This window comes from Neolamprologus multifasciatus, chromosome 10, assembly GCF_963576455.1.
Source record: "Neolamprologus multifasciatus chromosome 10, fNeoMul1.2, whole genome shotgun sequence".
Taxonomy (NCBI): Eukaryota; Metazoa; Chordata; class Actinopteri; order Cichliformes; family Cichlidae; genus Neolamprologus; species Neolamprologus multifasciatus.
The window spans coordinates 450,340-465,132 of NC_140448.1; the positions used below are offsets into that span (position 1 = coordinate 450,340).

Genomic DNA, 14,793 nt, shown 5'->3' on the forward strand with positions numbered 1-14,793 from the left:
CAGGCAAGCATTTACAACTCTAAAGACACAATTCTGCCTTTCATTTATATCTGGAGTCAGGCAACATTGAACAAACTGTATAGAATACCCTAAGTTCCATGAGTTTGCAATCTTTGTCTATTGAACATTTAAACAGGAGTTATAAGTAATGAAAAGTGTTCTGTTATCAATAAAGTTTTTTTTTAAAGTGAATTTTGCCCTTGACTTTTACAAGACCTTTCAGGAAGCCAAATTTTTTCACATCTACTGGAAGATTGCACAACTGGAAGTTCACTTGCCGCAAGAAATAAACACATTTGTAAATTTACACAATATGTACACAACACACTCAACTATGAATTAAGAGCATAAGATCAACAGTTAAAACCAATCTTAAGAGTTTAACAAAATACGTTTCCTTTTGTGGATTGCATTAGCGTGCTTTATGCTTTTTACTGTTCAGGAACACATGAGTAATGCAGGGATGTCACTCCTGGAGGGCTGCTCTTCATTTGATTCAACTGTGCTAAACCAGAAAGAACTAAAACATGCATAGCAGCTCTCCAGTACAGAATTTGGACATCCCTGGACTAATGAGAGGGGTGATACTGAGATCTAGATCTTAGTAAAGCAATCAGGTCTGGATTGAGGGCAGTGGTTGACATGCGTAAAATATCACGCAAGTAGGAGTCACTAATCCTTGATCTCAATCGGTTCTTGTTTAAGTTAATGACAGAGAATGTTTGCTCACACAAATATGTGGAACCAAATAAGCTCAGCATTTTCTTAGCAAGAGATCGCACTTCAGGAAGCCTGTCAAAGTCAACAAAAGAACACTGCCGGTGTTTTCCGCGGCACTCATCGTCACACTGCAGCTCAATGAGCTCCAGCTGAAGCTGCGGAGGAGCATCATCAGGGTCCACGGAGAAGGGAGATGAGAAAAGCAGCATGTCTTTTTCAATAGCTGCAAAGTCCTGAAAGCGTTTGTTAAATTCTCCAGAAAGAGACGCGATAGCTGTTGCGTACCTCTTCATTTGGACATTAATATCCACTGGGAAATTGTCAATAAACTCTTTCAAAGTTGGGAAGTGTGCGGTACAGGGCTCTGTTAGGGACAAGTGTCTTTGAAAAAGTTGCAGTTTGGTTCCAAAGGCCTTGATGTGAGCGTATAGTTGGCTCACCACTGCGTCTTTCCTTGAAGATTAACATTCAGCGCATTCAGATGCTTTGTAATGTCAACCAAAAAAGCCAGATTTGCCAGCCATACAGGATCAGACAGTTCTTCCATTGGTTGTCCTTTCTCATCTAAAAACTGTCTGATTACCTCTCTGAGAGAGAAAAATCACTGTAGTGCAGACCCCCGACTTAGCCACCTCACATCATTGTAATAAATTACGTCACCATATTCAGCCTGGATGTCATGCAGAAACTGCTGAAACTGTCGGTGGTACAGAGCTTTAGAGCAAATACAGTTGATTGTCTTTGCTACTGGTTTCATAACATCATCAAATATGAGATGTTAGGCACAGAGAGCCTGCTGATGAATGATACAGTGAAGTTTAACAGCGTTACCTGCTTCTTCGCTGACTTTATGGCAGATCAGTGTGGACAGTCTGCTTCGCTCACCAGCCATGGCAGGTGCACCATCAGTAATGATCCTAGAAACTTTACTCCATGCTAGCTTCATATCATCAACAGCTTCACAAACAGAAATGAATAAATCCATTCCTCTGGTTTGACCAGAGGAATGGATTTTGAGATCCAGCAGCTCCTCTGTCACGTTCATCTTGTCGTCGACTCCTCGTAAAAAAAAATCTGCAGTTGTGCGGTGTCAGATGCATCGGTGCTTTCATCGCAGGCTAATGAGAAATAATCAAAACCCACTCCTCTGTCCCGCAGCTGTCTCTGAATGTCTGATGATATATCCTCAACTCTTCGTGCCACAGTGTTGCGTGCCAAGCAAACAGAAATTCTTGCTTCTTCTAGGGGCAAATGTTCTCCACCGTTTTCATGACGCAGTCTTTGATAAACGTACCTTCAGTGAAAGGTTTGCAATGTTTAGCTATTAACATAGCCACTTCGTAGCTGGCTTTCGTGATATTTTCATGTGTCTCACAGGCCCGCATGAAAAATTGCTGTTGCGAAGCCAGAGCAGCTTGGAGTTGCTTCACTTTTTCAGCGCGCTCACTCCCTGTTAGCTTGTTATATGTTGCAGCATGTTTAGTCTCGTAGTGTCTCCTGATGTTAAAATCCTTGAACAAGACAACAGTCTCTTTACAAATCAGGCAAACACAATTGCCTCGAATTTCAGTAAAATTCCCACCGCTCCTGAAAGTGGCGGCCCTCACCATCAACCTTTCTATTTTTTTGTACAGTCGCCATGGCAGAAATGAGCAGAGAAGGGCGGGCTTGCAGCACAGGTGCAAGTAGCAGAAAAAATGTGCTGCCACCATGTGTTGAAAAAAGTAATTACACCTTTAAAGTCATGATTTATTTATTCAGACTTAGAAAGTGCGCCATAAATTATACATAATAGACTGAAGCTGTGGGCCGGACTTTGGACATGCCTGACGTAAAAACTCCAAAACACGTGCAAAACACAACAGAAGTGCTCCAGGATGCTAGGCGCAGTGTTGAGCTTTTGTTACCTAGTGGCTACACAAGCCAGCAAGTACCAATGACCGGATTTGGTGTGTGGTAGTAACAGGTAAATGAACATTTTTTTTTTAATTATTTGAATATATATGAGTGCTTGTGTATAAATACACAAACCATACACATATGCTTTCAATTGTGTAATTTAAGTGATCTAGGTAGCTCTGTTTTGGAAGTTCAGTTAACGCTAGAAATGTGTTTTGGAGTTTGTATGTGCTTTTTGGAGTTTGTACATGCTTTGTCTCTAGGGGCCACCGCATATATTTATATATAAAATATATATAAATAAAACCAACTTTTGTTTTACATTAGTAATTCCTTTTGTGCATAATTTTATATTATTGTTAATAATAAATTAATTAAAGCAACAAAACAACCTGAAGAGTCGGTTCGGAGCCGAAGAGCCGGCTCTTTTTAGTGAGTCGAAAGAGCCGGTTCTCTAAAAAGAGCCGGAAATCCCATCACTAGTGTGTGTGTGGTGTCGAGACATAGACTCCAATAGACCTTTAGTATGCTGTGGTATGCCATCATGTGATATGCTGCAGCCTGCATGCCAAATATCTTTGGGCAAGATACTAACCCCATGTTGCTCTCCAATGCATCTATTGGAGTATGACTGCATGTGAATGTTAAATAGAAAGCACTCAGAAACAGCGTAGAAAAAAGTGCTTGTACGAATGGGTGCGCTGCTTTTTTGCGTGTAAAGCACTTTGAGTGCTCAGATAATGTAGGAAAGTGCTATATAAGAACCAGTCCATTTACCTGTAGCTTGTCTGGTTCTCAGAATCCCCAGCTTGCTTATAAGCCATCTACTGACCGGCACCAACACTATCATCGTGATTTATTGCCAAGTACTTAGCTGCTTGCCCACTGTCCTGTTCCCACCACCTTCCAAGCTCCAGTCCCTGTACTCTTTTAATCCCTGCTGTTTTATCTACTCAGATTGCACTGTCCTGCTCCTTAAATTCACCTGCTGCCCTTCATTTATCTCCAGTGACTTTGTTTTTAAAAAAAGACAAACTTAAGTGAAAATCCTATTCCTCTGCTGTAATTCAGCCTGCTTGTTGCTTCGTCTTGTAATCGGAAGGTTGCCGGTTCGATCCCCGGCTCGGACAGTCTAAGTCGTTGTGTCCTTTGGCAAGACACTTCACCCGTTGCCTACTGGTGGTGGTCAGAGGGCCTGGTGGCGCCAGTGTCTGGCAGCCTCGCCTCTGTCAGTGCGCCCCAGAGCAGCTGTGGCTACAATGTAGCTTGTCATCACCAGTGTGTGAATAGGTGTGTGAATAGGTGGATGACTGAATGTAGTGTAAAGCGCTTTGGGGTCCTTAGGGACTAAGTAAAGCGCTATACAAATACAGGCCATTTACCATTTACCATAACGTAACAAGTTATATTATGTTAACTTTCTCTTCTGTTTATGAATATAAGTAACTAACGGAGATCCTCTTTAAACATTTAGATATATCTTAAATATAATTTTCCAGAGATACCTGAAATGTATTACCATATTCTTTAACAGTGTATATCAAGTCCTCTGGCTCTGATGACATTGTAGGTGGACCCATTAGAAACATTGTGCTGGTTTCTGTGTTAATGTTCTGTGACTGAAGAAAAAAAAATCCCATCGACGCAGATTATTTGTCTGCTGATATTTAGACAAATAATAGAATATAATGAATAACAAATTGAACAAAAATAATAAAATACTGCTGACAGTCAAAGTTTACTTTTTTTTTAAAATTATATTAATAAAAAGCAAGTTGACTTCTAATGAGAAGTTAACATCTGTCAGTTATGTTCTTAAAGCTTTTATCTGTTGAATTCAGAAATTTATTATACAAGTGTTAGTATGAATGTTTAATGGTTTATAGACTGACCAATATGATGTCATTTTACTGATGAGGACAACTGTGACAGGAGAACCCAATAATAGAGACCTACTGTAAAGGCATCCCAGCCAATTTGCTTATCCTTTTGCATAATATAGAGGCAAAGAGGTTGCGCTTTTCACGTTTCTCAATTTTATGTCTCCCATCTCTACTGTATCTTGAGACTGAAACAATCAAGTCAGTTTGGCATCTTACAGGTTGTCTCATTTCCTAAAATGCATCTGGAGGGCAGAGGAGTCCAGTCAGCATCACTGTAATGATATACGCTTTTGTAAGTTTTATCTGCAATGCATAGAAGAGGACCTACAAAAAGTTACAAGTAATAAATAATACACAAATAATGAGATTTCTAAATTCAGCATTAATTTGTATTCTTAGTTATTTAAGATGATTAGGTATGTAGTCTAACTTTCTACCCTTCACCATTTGTAAGAGTGCCCAAAAAATGGATATCTGGACATTTGCCATGCTCATCTATCAGTAATCAGAACACACAGCAGTGCTCTGGAAATTAGACAATAGACAGATGATGCAAATGTGCCACACACTTTTTTAAGTGACATCAATTTAACACAATGCAGTAAAGCTGTCTTATCACTACAGTGGCTGACTGGACTCCTCTCTCTCCTCATGTCTCTTCCTTAGAGGAAGGGGAGGGACTAAGACTGGAGGGACTAAGACTGCTTGGAGAGGAGGCGAGGAAAAGAACTGACAATAGCTCCTATTCCCCAGTCCATTACAACAAATACAAAAACAGCATACAGCCTTCCTGCAAACATCCACTCCATTGAAAGGGTGGACAGCAGCATGAAAGAGATACTGGGAAAACCCTTTAGCAATCAAACATATTTGCTGCATAACAATGACTTTGTATAGATTCCTTTTAGCTTAATATGCATGGATAAAACAGCTTAAAGATACTGTCATTTAAAGTGTAATGTTCTGATGTCCCCGAGTGACAGTCCTGTGGTTCAGAGAGAGGGCTCAAAGATGAAGTAAAAGTCATGATTTACTGGGACAAACTGAGTGAGAGACACTGCTGGCAGCCAAAATGGTCATTCATTCTTGTTCTTGACGCTGCCCCTCATAAGGATTGAGGATTTTTGTCCTTTGTGTTGATTTTGTCATTATTCACAGTGTTAATGTGCAAAAGCAAAGTTTTGAGGGAAACTTACCATTGTTCTGTTGTAGTGAATCCAGCATGGCATACAGAGGACAGTGAAAAATGAGACCTCTTGGTCTTCTGCTTTTGACTGGCTGACCGCTCTGTCCACCCTACCAACACCTCTTTAGCTACAAGTACGAGTTTTGCAACACATTTACTGTAAGACGTGTTGCCAATGTCAAAGCGAGGAAATTCATGAATTTGTAACTCGAGAGGATGCAATTGAGCAGTTGTATTCACTAATTTGAGAGGTTGCAATCACAGAGCTTTGGTTGTAAGTTGTAAAAAAATACGTAAAATTTAAATTCGAAATTTAAATTTTGTTTGTGCAAATATAAGTCTATTTGTGCATGTTTATTCTGTAACTAAATTTAACACACTTGTGAAAGCACAAAATAATAATGAAAATTTCAAAATACAAGTTCAATTTTTTTCTAAACACATTTTATTCTACAAGCTCTCAAATTTTGTAACATTTCCCTTGGTGTGTGATTATCAACAAATTAAGATTCAGTTTGTAGTATGATTGCAGTCATACTTGCACATGGGGCATTTATGAAATAATGGATTTGTGTGTCGTATTCACCTTCAAATCACGGTAAACGACGTCACGTGAATGGAGGTACTCAAGTGCTGATACAATCTCAGCACCATAGAAGCGTGCCCGGTCTTCTGTGAAGACTCGTTCACGTGAGAGGTGGAAGAAGAGCTGAAGAAAACAGAGCAGAGAGAGTCAAGCACTTACCTGGTGTTACACAAGATCTGTCTACGTGTAAATGGTTAACTCTTGAACTGGGTGCATCCCATATGACTGATGAGTTGATTATGGATGTAGGATATGGGGTCTCACCTCGCCTCCATTAGCATATTCCATTACAAAACAGAGTCGATCGTGGGTTTGGAAGGCATATTTCAGTGTCTGTAAGAATGTTATCACAATGAAAAAAAAAAATCAGGTACATAGCGAAGAATCCCTATATAACTACTAACCATCAGGAGAAAAACAAACAAACAAAGTAAATAGAAAGAGGCCTTTGATTGGGTTTAAGAATTTTTAAGGTTCCTCAAAAATCAATTAAAAGACTCAATTTTCCCTTGCTTCTGATTTGAAGACTGTCAGATGGTAACAAAGAGAGGGAAGGTAGTCAGAACTGAGGGGATCGATCTACCAGAAGGCAACACTGCAGACATCGAGGACAGCTACAACTACCTGAGAATCCCATAGGCAAATGTGACCCACAAAGAGGCTGCTAGGAAAGGTGCAACCACCAAGTACCTGCAGAGGGTCAGGCAAGTCCCGAGGCAGAACAGTAAGGACAAGATCTGGGCTATCAACACCTACAACCTGCCCGTGATCAGTTACCCTGCTGGGATAATAAGCTGGCCAAAGGAAGAGATAGAGGCCAATGACATCAAGACGAGGAAGCTCCTGACCAAGCATGGAGTCCAGCGCTCTGAGGTTGTATGCTAAGCAGAAGGAAGGAGGGACTAGTGAGTGTCAGTATTATGTCAGTATTATGGTCCAGGTTGAAACAGCAAACATCCATGAATACATGGGTTGGCTGTAGCTCAGGTGGCAGAGCAGGTCAGCCACTAATCAGAAGGTCAGTGGTTTCATCCCAGGCTGCCTCCTGGCTGCATGCCAAATATCCTTGGGCAAGATACTAACCCCATGTTTGCCTACTGGTGGTGGTCAGAGGGCCCAGTGGCGCCAGTGTCCGGCAGCCTCGCCTCTGTAAGTGCGCCCCAGGGCAGCTGTGGCTACAATGTAGCTTGCCATTGCCAGTGTGTGAATGTGTGTGTGAATGGGTGAATGACTGAATGTAGTGTAAAGCGCTTTGGGGTCCTTAGGGACTAAGTAAAGCGCTATACAAGTGCAGGCCATTTACGATTTACCATCACAAAGATGGCCACAACTGACCGCGTGCTCAGTGAATATCAGGCAGCAGATACCCAAGAAAGAGATGCAAAAGGAGGAAGGACAAAACCCTGCACGGTATGTATCACCGTATGTATCAGTAGATAGAGGAAGTTGCTGACATCCAGAAATCCTACCAGTGGCTTGGACAAAGCTGGACTGAAAGACAGCAGAGGCACTAATCATGGCAGCACAGGAACAAGCTCTGAGCACAACAGCTCATAACAGCAGGGTGCAAGGCAGGGCATACATGGAATGCCATAACCAAGTGGCTGGCATAGTATAAAGAAACATCTGTGTCCCGAGGAAGTCCCGAGGTCAAAATGGGATACGCCTCCTAGAGTGGTGGAGATTGACCGAGCTAAGATCCTGTGTGACTTCCAGATACAGACAGACAAAATGTTGGTGGCTAACCAATTGGATATAGTAGTGGTAGACAAGCAGAAGAAGATGGCCGTAGTGATAGATGTAGAATTACCAAATGACAGTAACATCAGAAAGAAGGAACACAAGAAGATGGAAAAATACCAGGGGCTAAGAGAGACGCTGAAGAAAATGTGGAGGGTGAAGGTAACAGTGCTCCCAGTGGTAATCAGAGTATTGAGTGCAGTGACCCCCAAGCTAGGAAAGTGGCTCCAGCAGATCCCAGGAACAACAGAAATGAGATCTCTGTCCAGAAGAGAACAATCATAGGAAGAGCAAAGATACTGTGGGGGACCATCAAGGGGAATTTTATTTCTTTCATTTTTAGTCTTCTTTTGCACTGAGAGGAACTGAACCTTAATGACGTTGTTAAATGTTTCATTGGTCCAATGACAATAAATATCTACTGTCAGGTCACTTTTTAATATTATTCTCACCGTGAGGAAAGGATGTTTGGTGTTCTGTAACACTCGGCTCTCTGTAACCGTGTGGGCTACTTCATCCTGCCAGCAAACACAATTATCATTACAATCACAAAAAACATTTTTAAAAATAGTAAAACGTTACTTAAAGCAAGAACAAACATAGACTGAGAAGGACAGTCTGTTTGACATAATCTTTGTTTTAATGCCTTAACTTGTATCAAAGCTAAAATACAACAATGTAGCTGATATATATCACAGTCTAATTTTATTCAGCCACTTTGTTACCTAAAGATGGTCAGAGGACAGTGCACACTGCTGACACAACAAAGTCGCAAATGATGCTCGACGTTTTCATTTAGCTCATATTTAGATAAGAACATATTGTTATGGAGTTATGTAAAAGAAAATACACCTACTTTCAAGTTTTATGTATCAAGACTGTATATAGAAAAAAATCTCTAGTCCTCACCAAGTTCTAAACTAATTTAAAATGAACAACACATGACATATTTTACTGTATCATTTTTTGCACAACTTCATTTAAAATGTTGCTTTACTTCATTGAAGTTGCAGGCACACCATTTCAATCAGGTTGAGTTCTTGATAATGGTCCACTGCAACACCTTGAATCTTTTCTCTGAGTTATTCTGTTCTAGATTTACGTGTGTGCTTGGTATCTTTGTCCTGTCGCAAGACCCAATGGTGGCAATTGTCAGACAGATGGCCTAAAATATGACTCTAGACCAGCGGTCCCCAACCTTTTTTGCGCCACGGACCGGTTTATGCCCGACATTATTTTCACGGACCGGCCTTTAAGGTTGCTTGGAGATTGCTGAAACTATTGGATTGAACATGTGGTTTGTATAGCTCAGTGCTCTGATAGGATTACAGGGTTTCAAAAGTTCTCTTAAGTTAGGTATTGCCTAACCACTGAAAAGTAAGCAGTTTTAAACTGGATCTAAAATAAACTGAAAGCTAGTGTAAGGGGGCCAGTACAGGTGTAATGTGTTCACACCATTTCTTTCCTGTCAAAAGGCAACCTGCTACATTTTGAACAGCTTGTAGGTGACGAAGTCAGAACTGATCAGAGCCAATTATAAAGAGTTATAATAGTTTTGACAAGTAGTAATAAAAGCATGAATTACTCTCTAAAAGTAATGTGCCGTAAGGTAGACCTTCACCTTACTGAGGAGCCACAGCTGAAAGAAACTTGTCTTAACAACAGAGCTAATCTGTTTATGAAATTTTAAAGCACTGCTATCAAAGTAAAATCCGAAAAAGGCCAAAAATTAAATAGAATTATAAATTTGTTAAGATTAAGAGTAAAGTAATAATCTCGATTTACAAGCACAGAGTCATCGAAAGCTGATGCAAACAAAGATGCTGTTAAAGAACTTATCATGTGCACAATCGGACCAGACACAGACTGAGTGAGAATGTTTCAATAGGATCAATAAATTCTTTGACCAAGAGTCTGGATTCATAATGGACATGAATATTAAAATCACTGACAATCAGGAACTGATCATAATTCAATGAGCAGTGTCTTTCATAACTAATGACAAAAATATTTTAGTCAAGCCCTATAAACACTAATTTTCAAAATGAACCAATAAACATTATACTAGAAAACAGGAAGCCAATGTTGATGCTGTGCCGCACTTCTGTCTTCACACACATTTCGCAGCATTCATCTGTTAAAGTAGGACAAGTCTTGCAGCAGCAAAATGGCAGAAATATATCAAGTACAACTGCACCAATTATGTCAATACACACACTTACCTTGGCTATTATCACCATTTTGCGCAGTATTTTCATGGCATAATGTACTCCAGTTGTCTTTTCTTTGACAAGAATCACCTTCCCAAAGGTACCCTTTCCGAGCAGCTTCAGATATTCAAAGTCAGTCATTGTCTGTAAAATATACAACTCATTCATTGTGGAAGTGTGTGTACATTTCTTTAATTAAACAAAATAATCTTTTAAAGTTACGTACATTTAGAAGTAAAATATATTATGCTGTTTGTTTGACATGAAATGAAAAGTTTCATCTTTGCATCCTTGTTCCTTATGTCCTAATGCAAATAGCAGACTGCACATAAAACTATTCACCTAATCACTGTGACATATCTTATTGGCTATTATTAAGGCTTAAAGCTGAGCCTTGGTGCTTTGAAACCACACCAGTAATGAGCAAGCAGTGGCTCTGACTGTGAAACGGAGGACCTCTACACTAAATGGCTAATGACTTATCAATCACAAAGAATAAACACCTGAATAGACTGACTAGATTTCTCTCTTACTCTAATAACATTTAAAATGAACTTAACTAACAAATAAGACCATAAAATTTTCAGGAAAGTATTTATTGAGGTTATACAGCAAGCAGACATGCCAAGGGGCCACTTTCCCCCACACTTGAACACTACAAGATGTCTTTTTGCTACCACTGCAGTCCCAATGAATGCTGGCATTGGGTTTACTTTCCAATTCTAAGGATAATGATTCTGAGGAAGCCAGAGACAATTACATATTACGGTTTGTATGATGTAAGAAATATCCTTTCACAAATCTATACTGATATTCCTGTTTGCACAACACATTGCTTCCCTGATAGAGTTTATGTGAGACCAACTGAAACTGGCCTGACTCACAGTAAGTAGCAGTTTTTATCAGCTCAAAGCTGTATCAGCTTATTCTCTCACCACTTTGGTGCGGCTCTTGGATATAACTGCCTCCATCTCCACCAGGCTGCTTTCGTTTGGTGAGCTGAGAACATCCATTGGTTCCTCTTCCCCCTGTTCCTGCATTTTCAGACTGTTCGCTACATACTGGATTGCCCTTATCCACCCCTCTCTGAAATGTAAAAAATATCACAAATTGCCACTCGGCTATCCAATCCGTAAAACTGTGAAGAGCATGAAATCACTGTATCATATACATCAATACTGGAGAATTTGGCGTGACTTAGTAATTGTCAATTAAAAAAAACTGATGGAGTCGAAGTATTCTAAATGACAACTAATGAATATTGGATACAGGAAAATGCACATCACAGTACATAAAACACAAAAAGTGCATGCCAGGATTTGACAAGGATAGTAAGAAATGTGATTTATGGTTTTTACCTCTCTTCGTTGCTTTCTACATGAAAAGTACGTTCAATAACAGTGGTCCACTGCAGACAACGGATGACAAATGTATTAGGTCTGGGTCTTTCAGTCTTCATTAACTGGCATTCTGTAAAAAATACAATTATCATTCATATTTACTTGAAGGTGGTTAGAAGGGACCAGAACTGAAAAAAAACATACAGGGAGTCTTTAAAAATGAAAGGATCTGACGTAAAGGATGGCCACTCTTCAACATCTTAAAAGACTAACCTGCCACTGAGAAGTTGTTCAGTGGTGGGGAAGTTTGGTCATTTAAATCTGGTTTCTCTTTGTAACCGATGAAAGAGCCATCGCTCTTTAGGATAAAATACCGAGGCCTCCATGTTTTGATATATTCACCTGGATCAAAAATGACAAATTAATTCAACAGTGCAATTATACGATAAATAACTGGCAACAGACAACAGAAGACAACAGTTTTCCCATCTTATAACACAATTTTATAACAATTTTCATGATCCATACCTCTTTTGTGAAGCCATCCCTCTCTCACTATACTGACTTCATTCATGGTAAGGGACTGCCCAGAGAGTCAGAAGGAGGAAAAGTAGATTCTTACTATGTTTAAGACTCAGTCACAGTGACAACAGCACCTACTGAATGAAATAAGCAGTGCAACAAAATCAGGAATGACATTAAATATTTTTCATAGAAAAAAACAAAGAAAAAAATTAACATTCAGTCAACAGCTGACTAAAAAATAATAATCTTAAAATGAAAGAAAATGAATTTAAGACCTGATAATATAATATCCAGATGAGAGTATCTGGATTTTGTCAATACTGACTGCAGTCAGAGTATTGATTTAAAAAGCTTATTTAAGATATTTGTTAAATGTTTGCTGTCTTGATGTTGTAACAGACTATCAACTTTAGGATTAAACAATTTTATCTTAATTTACAGATTTAAAGCCTAAAGCCTCATATTTGCTTCACTGTCAAGCTGAATGATTTATATTGAAAAAGATGGGTGTTGGAATAACATAAAAAAGACTGACCGATGATGCTGTATCCACTATATATTAGAATCGCTAGAAAGAAAAAAAAAATCTTCGTGTTCAAGTAATGGAAACCACACAATATTTAACAAGCTATTACAATATTTTCAAACTTGATAAGAAATTATTGCATATTCGTTGTCTATTTATTCGCTAATTGTTTAATCATTTATGATTGTCTCGACAAGTTTCTGTAAATGTATACTATTACTCTGTTTTACATAAACTTACATATCAAGGGGACGAAACCTTCCACTTTATAGAAGTGATGGTGAGTAACATTTAAAATGGCATATCTTAGCCCGTTGCAGCTAACGTGAAGGCTCCACAGAATGAGCGTTGGCTCATACGTCGCCCAGCACTAATAAACCAATCCGGAATTTTAAGTATTATTTAAAAAAAAGGGGGTTTTGGCATATGAAATGAATGCATAAGTCTGCCGGATGTTAACGTACATTACTGTACAATTCCTGCAACGTGTGTGAGTTTATCGATAGTTTTGTTGCAGAAGGATACCAGCGGCAGGAATCAAATTTACAAACATCGCGCAACATTTTAAATGAAAGCACACTACAAAACTCGCAATTTGTAGTAATTCCAGCTAAACAACACATAATACCGTTCTAATCCTAGTCTCATTGTTTCTCGTCACTCGGCGGGGCAGTTAAGTTGGTTTGCAGTTAAATACTCACAGCGGATAATTTACTGTTAACATACAGCGAAGTTTGAAAGCACACGTTACAAAAAGCTTTAAGTAAAGAAATGTATATACAGTTAATAACTTAACGTATTCACACTGAATCTATATTAACAGACAAGCGAACGTCAAACAACGATACTTGTCACTTGAGTAGTGTCAAAAGTCACTTTGCTACTTATAGCTTATTATCACATATTAGGTTCTTATTTTACAGCCGTCATAGTAGTGCTTTCCATACTCGAGTTTTATGGGGCTTCACACCGAACTCTAATATTAGTAATGATTCCTTGAAATAAATTCATTTTTATTTTTAATATTAGAAAAAAATATCTTACGTTAGCGATCATATGCTTTCTGATAGGGTTGCTGAAAGAGCCCTGATAGCGATTATCAAATAGCAGTTCTACCTAGCTATGAGTTAAAAGTTTGTCGGCTAATCTTTTAACTTCATATATTTTGCACAACTTAATTATGAAACATAATTTAACGCACATCTCAGTGACTTTATCCCACACAGATTTCGTTTCAATGCAGCTTTCACAGTTTAGTTCCAGAACAGGCCATCCACCGAGGAAAACACCGTGGAAGTTTCTTCTTCGTAGTTTAGGTCATATAGTTGTACCTCTTTACGCAAGTATCGCCCCCTGCAGGCAGCATGTGTGCTTGTTCTTTGTTTTGTTTTTTATGCCATTGTTCCCGGAAGTTAGCAACATACACTGGCCGCGCCATGAAGATATTGGAACACTAATGTTTGTGATGCTTTTTTGAAAAGACACACACATACCCAGATACCCAGCAATACCTAATTCACTGTAAATTATGTTCTCTTAATGTTATTTTATCCAACATAGTGAATTAGTTGTTGCTCATTTCATGGTGTTAGTGACATTATGGAATCCAGTTTTTCAGCCTGTTTAAAGTCTTTCCACTGGGAGTGGAAAAATTAATGCTGGACTATGTTCAGGGAAAGGCTATTTCTGTTATATATGGCTATAATTATGAATTCAGAGAGGATATTTGAGATTGGAAGTAAAAAGTCACCAAATTGTTTTTTGTTTGTTTGTTTGTGTATTTTAGCTTTTTCCTGTTGACTGTTACCACCTGTATTTGGTTGCTTCTCAGCTGATAGAAAAATAAAAGTGAAAGTGAGGGACCCAACTGAGACTGGAAGTACAATAAAATGTAAAATATGTCACAAGCTAAACGCTTAAAGCTTTCTACCACTGTATTAGGCAATTCAACACCAAATACAATATTAAAGATGCAAGCAGCAATAAGAGGGTCCTTGCACCCTGCTGCTTGTCCAGGCCAGCCTCAGTCAACTGTGCTGAGGTCAAGCTGAGTGACTATACTCACGCAGTCATGTGGTTATTTTCAGTTCAGTACGTTAACTGGGTCTGGCATCATTTACCCTACTGAATACCATCTATGGCCACTAGGTGGCAATTGTCTAACCATATGTCACACTG

The 14,793-nt window shown here is 39.0% G+C and overlaps 2 protein-coding genes across 6 annotated transcripts in view; one reads left to right on the plus strand and one right to left on the minus strand.

Annotated features, from left to right (window-relative positions):
• Positions 1–13,951, minus strand: part of LOC146509275 (RAC-beta serine/threonine-protein kinase-like) — a 22,218-nt gene extending 8,267 nt beyond the window's left edge. Inside the window, exons 1-9 of one of the 5 annotated variants that reach the window (XM_085173851.1) lie at positions 13,817–13,951; positions 12,093–12,147; positions 11,838–11,966; positions 11,583–11,694; positions 11,160–11,310; positions 10,237–10,368; positions 8,467–8,532; positions 6,539–6,607; positions 6,275–6,397 (exon numbers count right to left, since the gene is read on the minus strand). In XM_085173851.1, the coding sequence (XP_085029977.1) occupies positions 6,275–6,397; positions 6,539–6,607; positions 8,467–8,532; positions 10,237–10,368; positions 11,160–11,310; positions 11,583–11,694; positions 11,838–11,966; positions 12,093–12,138 (828 nt within the window). In that variant the 5' untranslated portion in view covers positions 12,139–12,147; positions 13,817–13,951. The other 4 variants (XM_085173848.1, XM_085173849.1, XM_085173847.1 and 1 more) reach the window with 4 other exon arrangements.
• The window catches only part of alcama (activated leukocyte cell adhesion molecule a), a 334,175-nt gene that overhangs the window by 226,729 nt on the left and 92,653 nt on the right, over positions 1–14,793 (plus strand). The gene's annotated exons all lie outside the window — the stretch shown is intronic.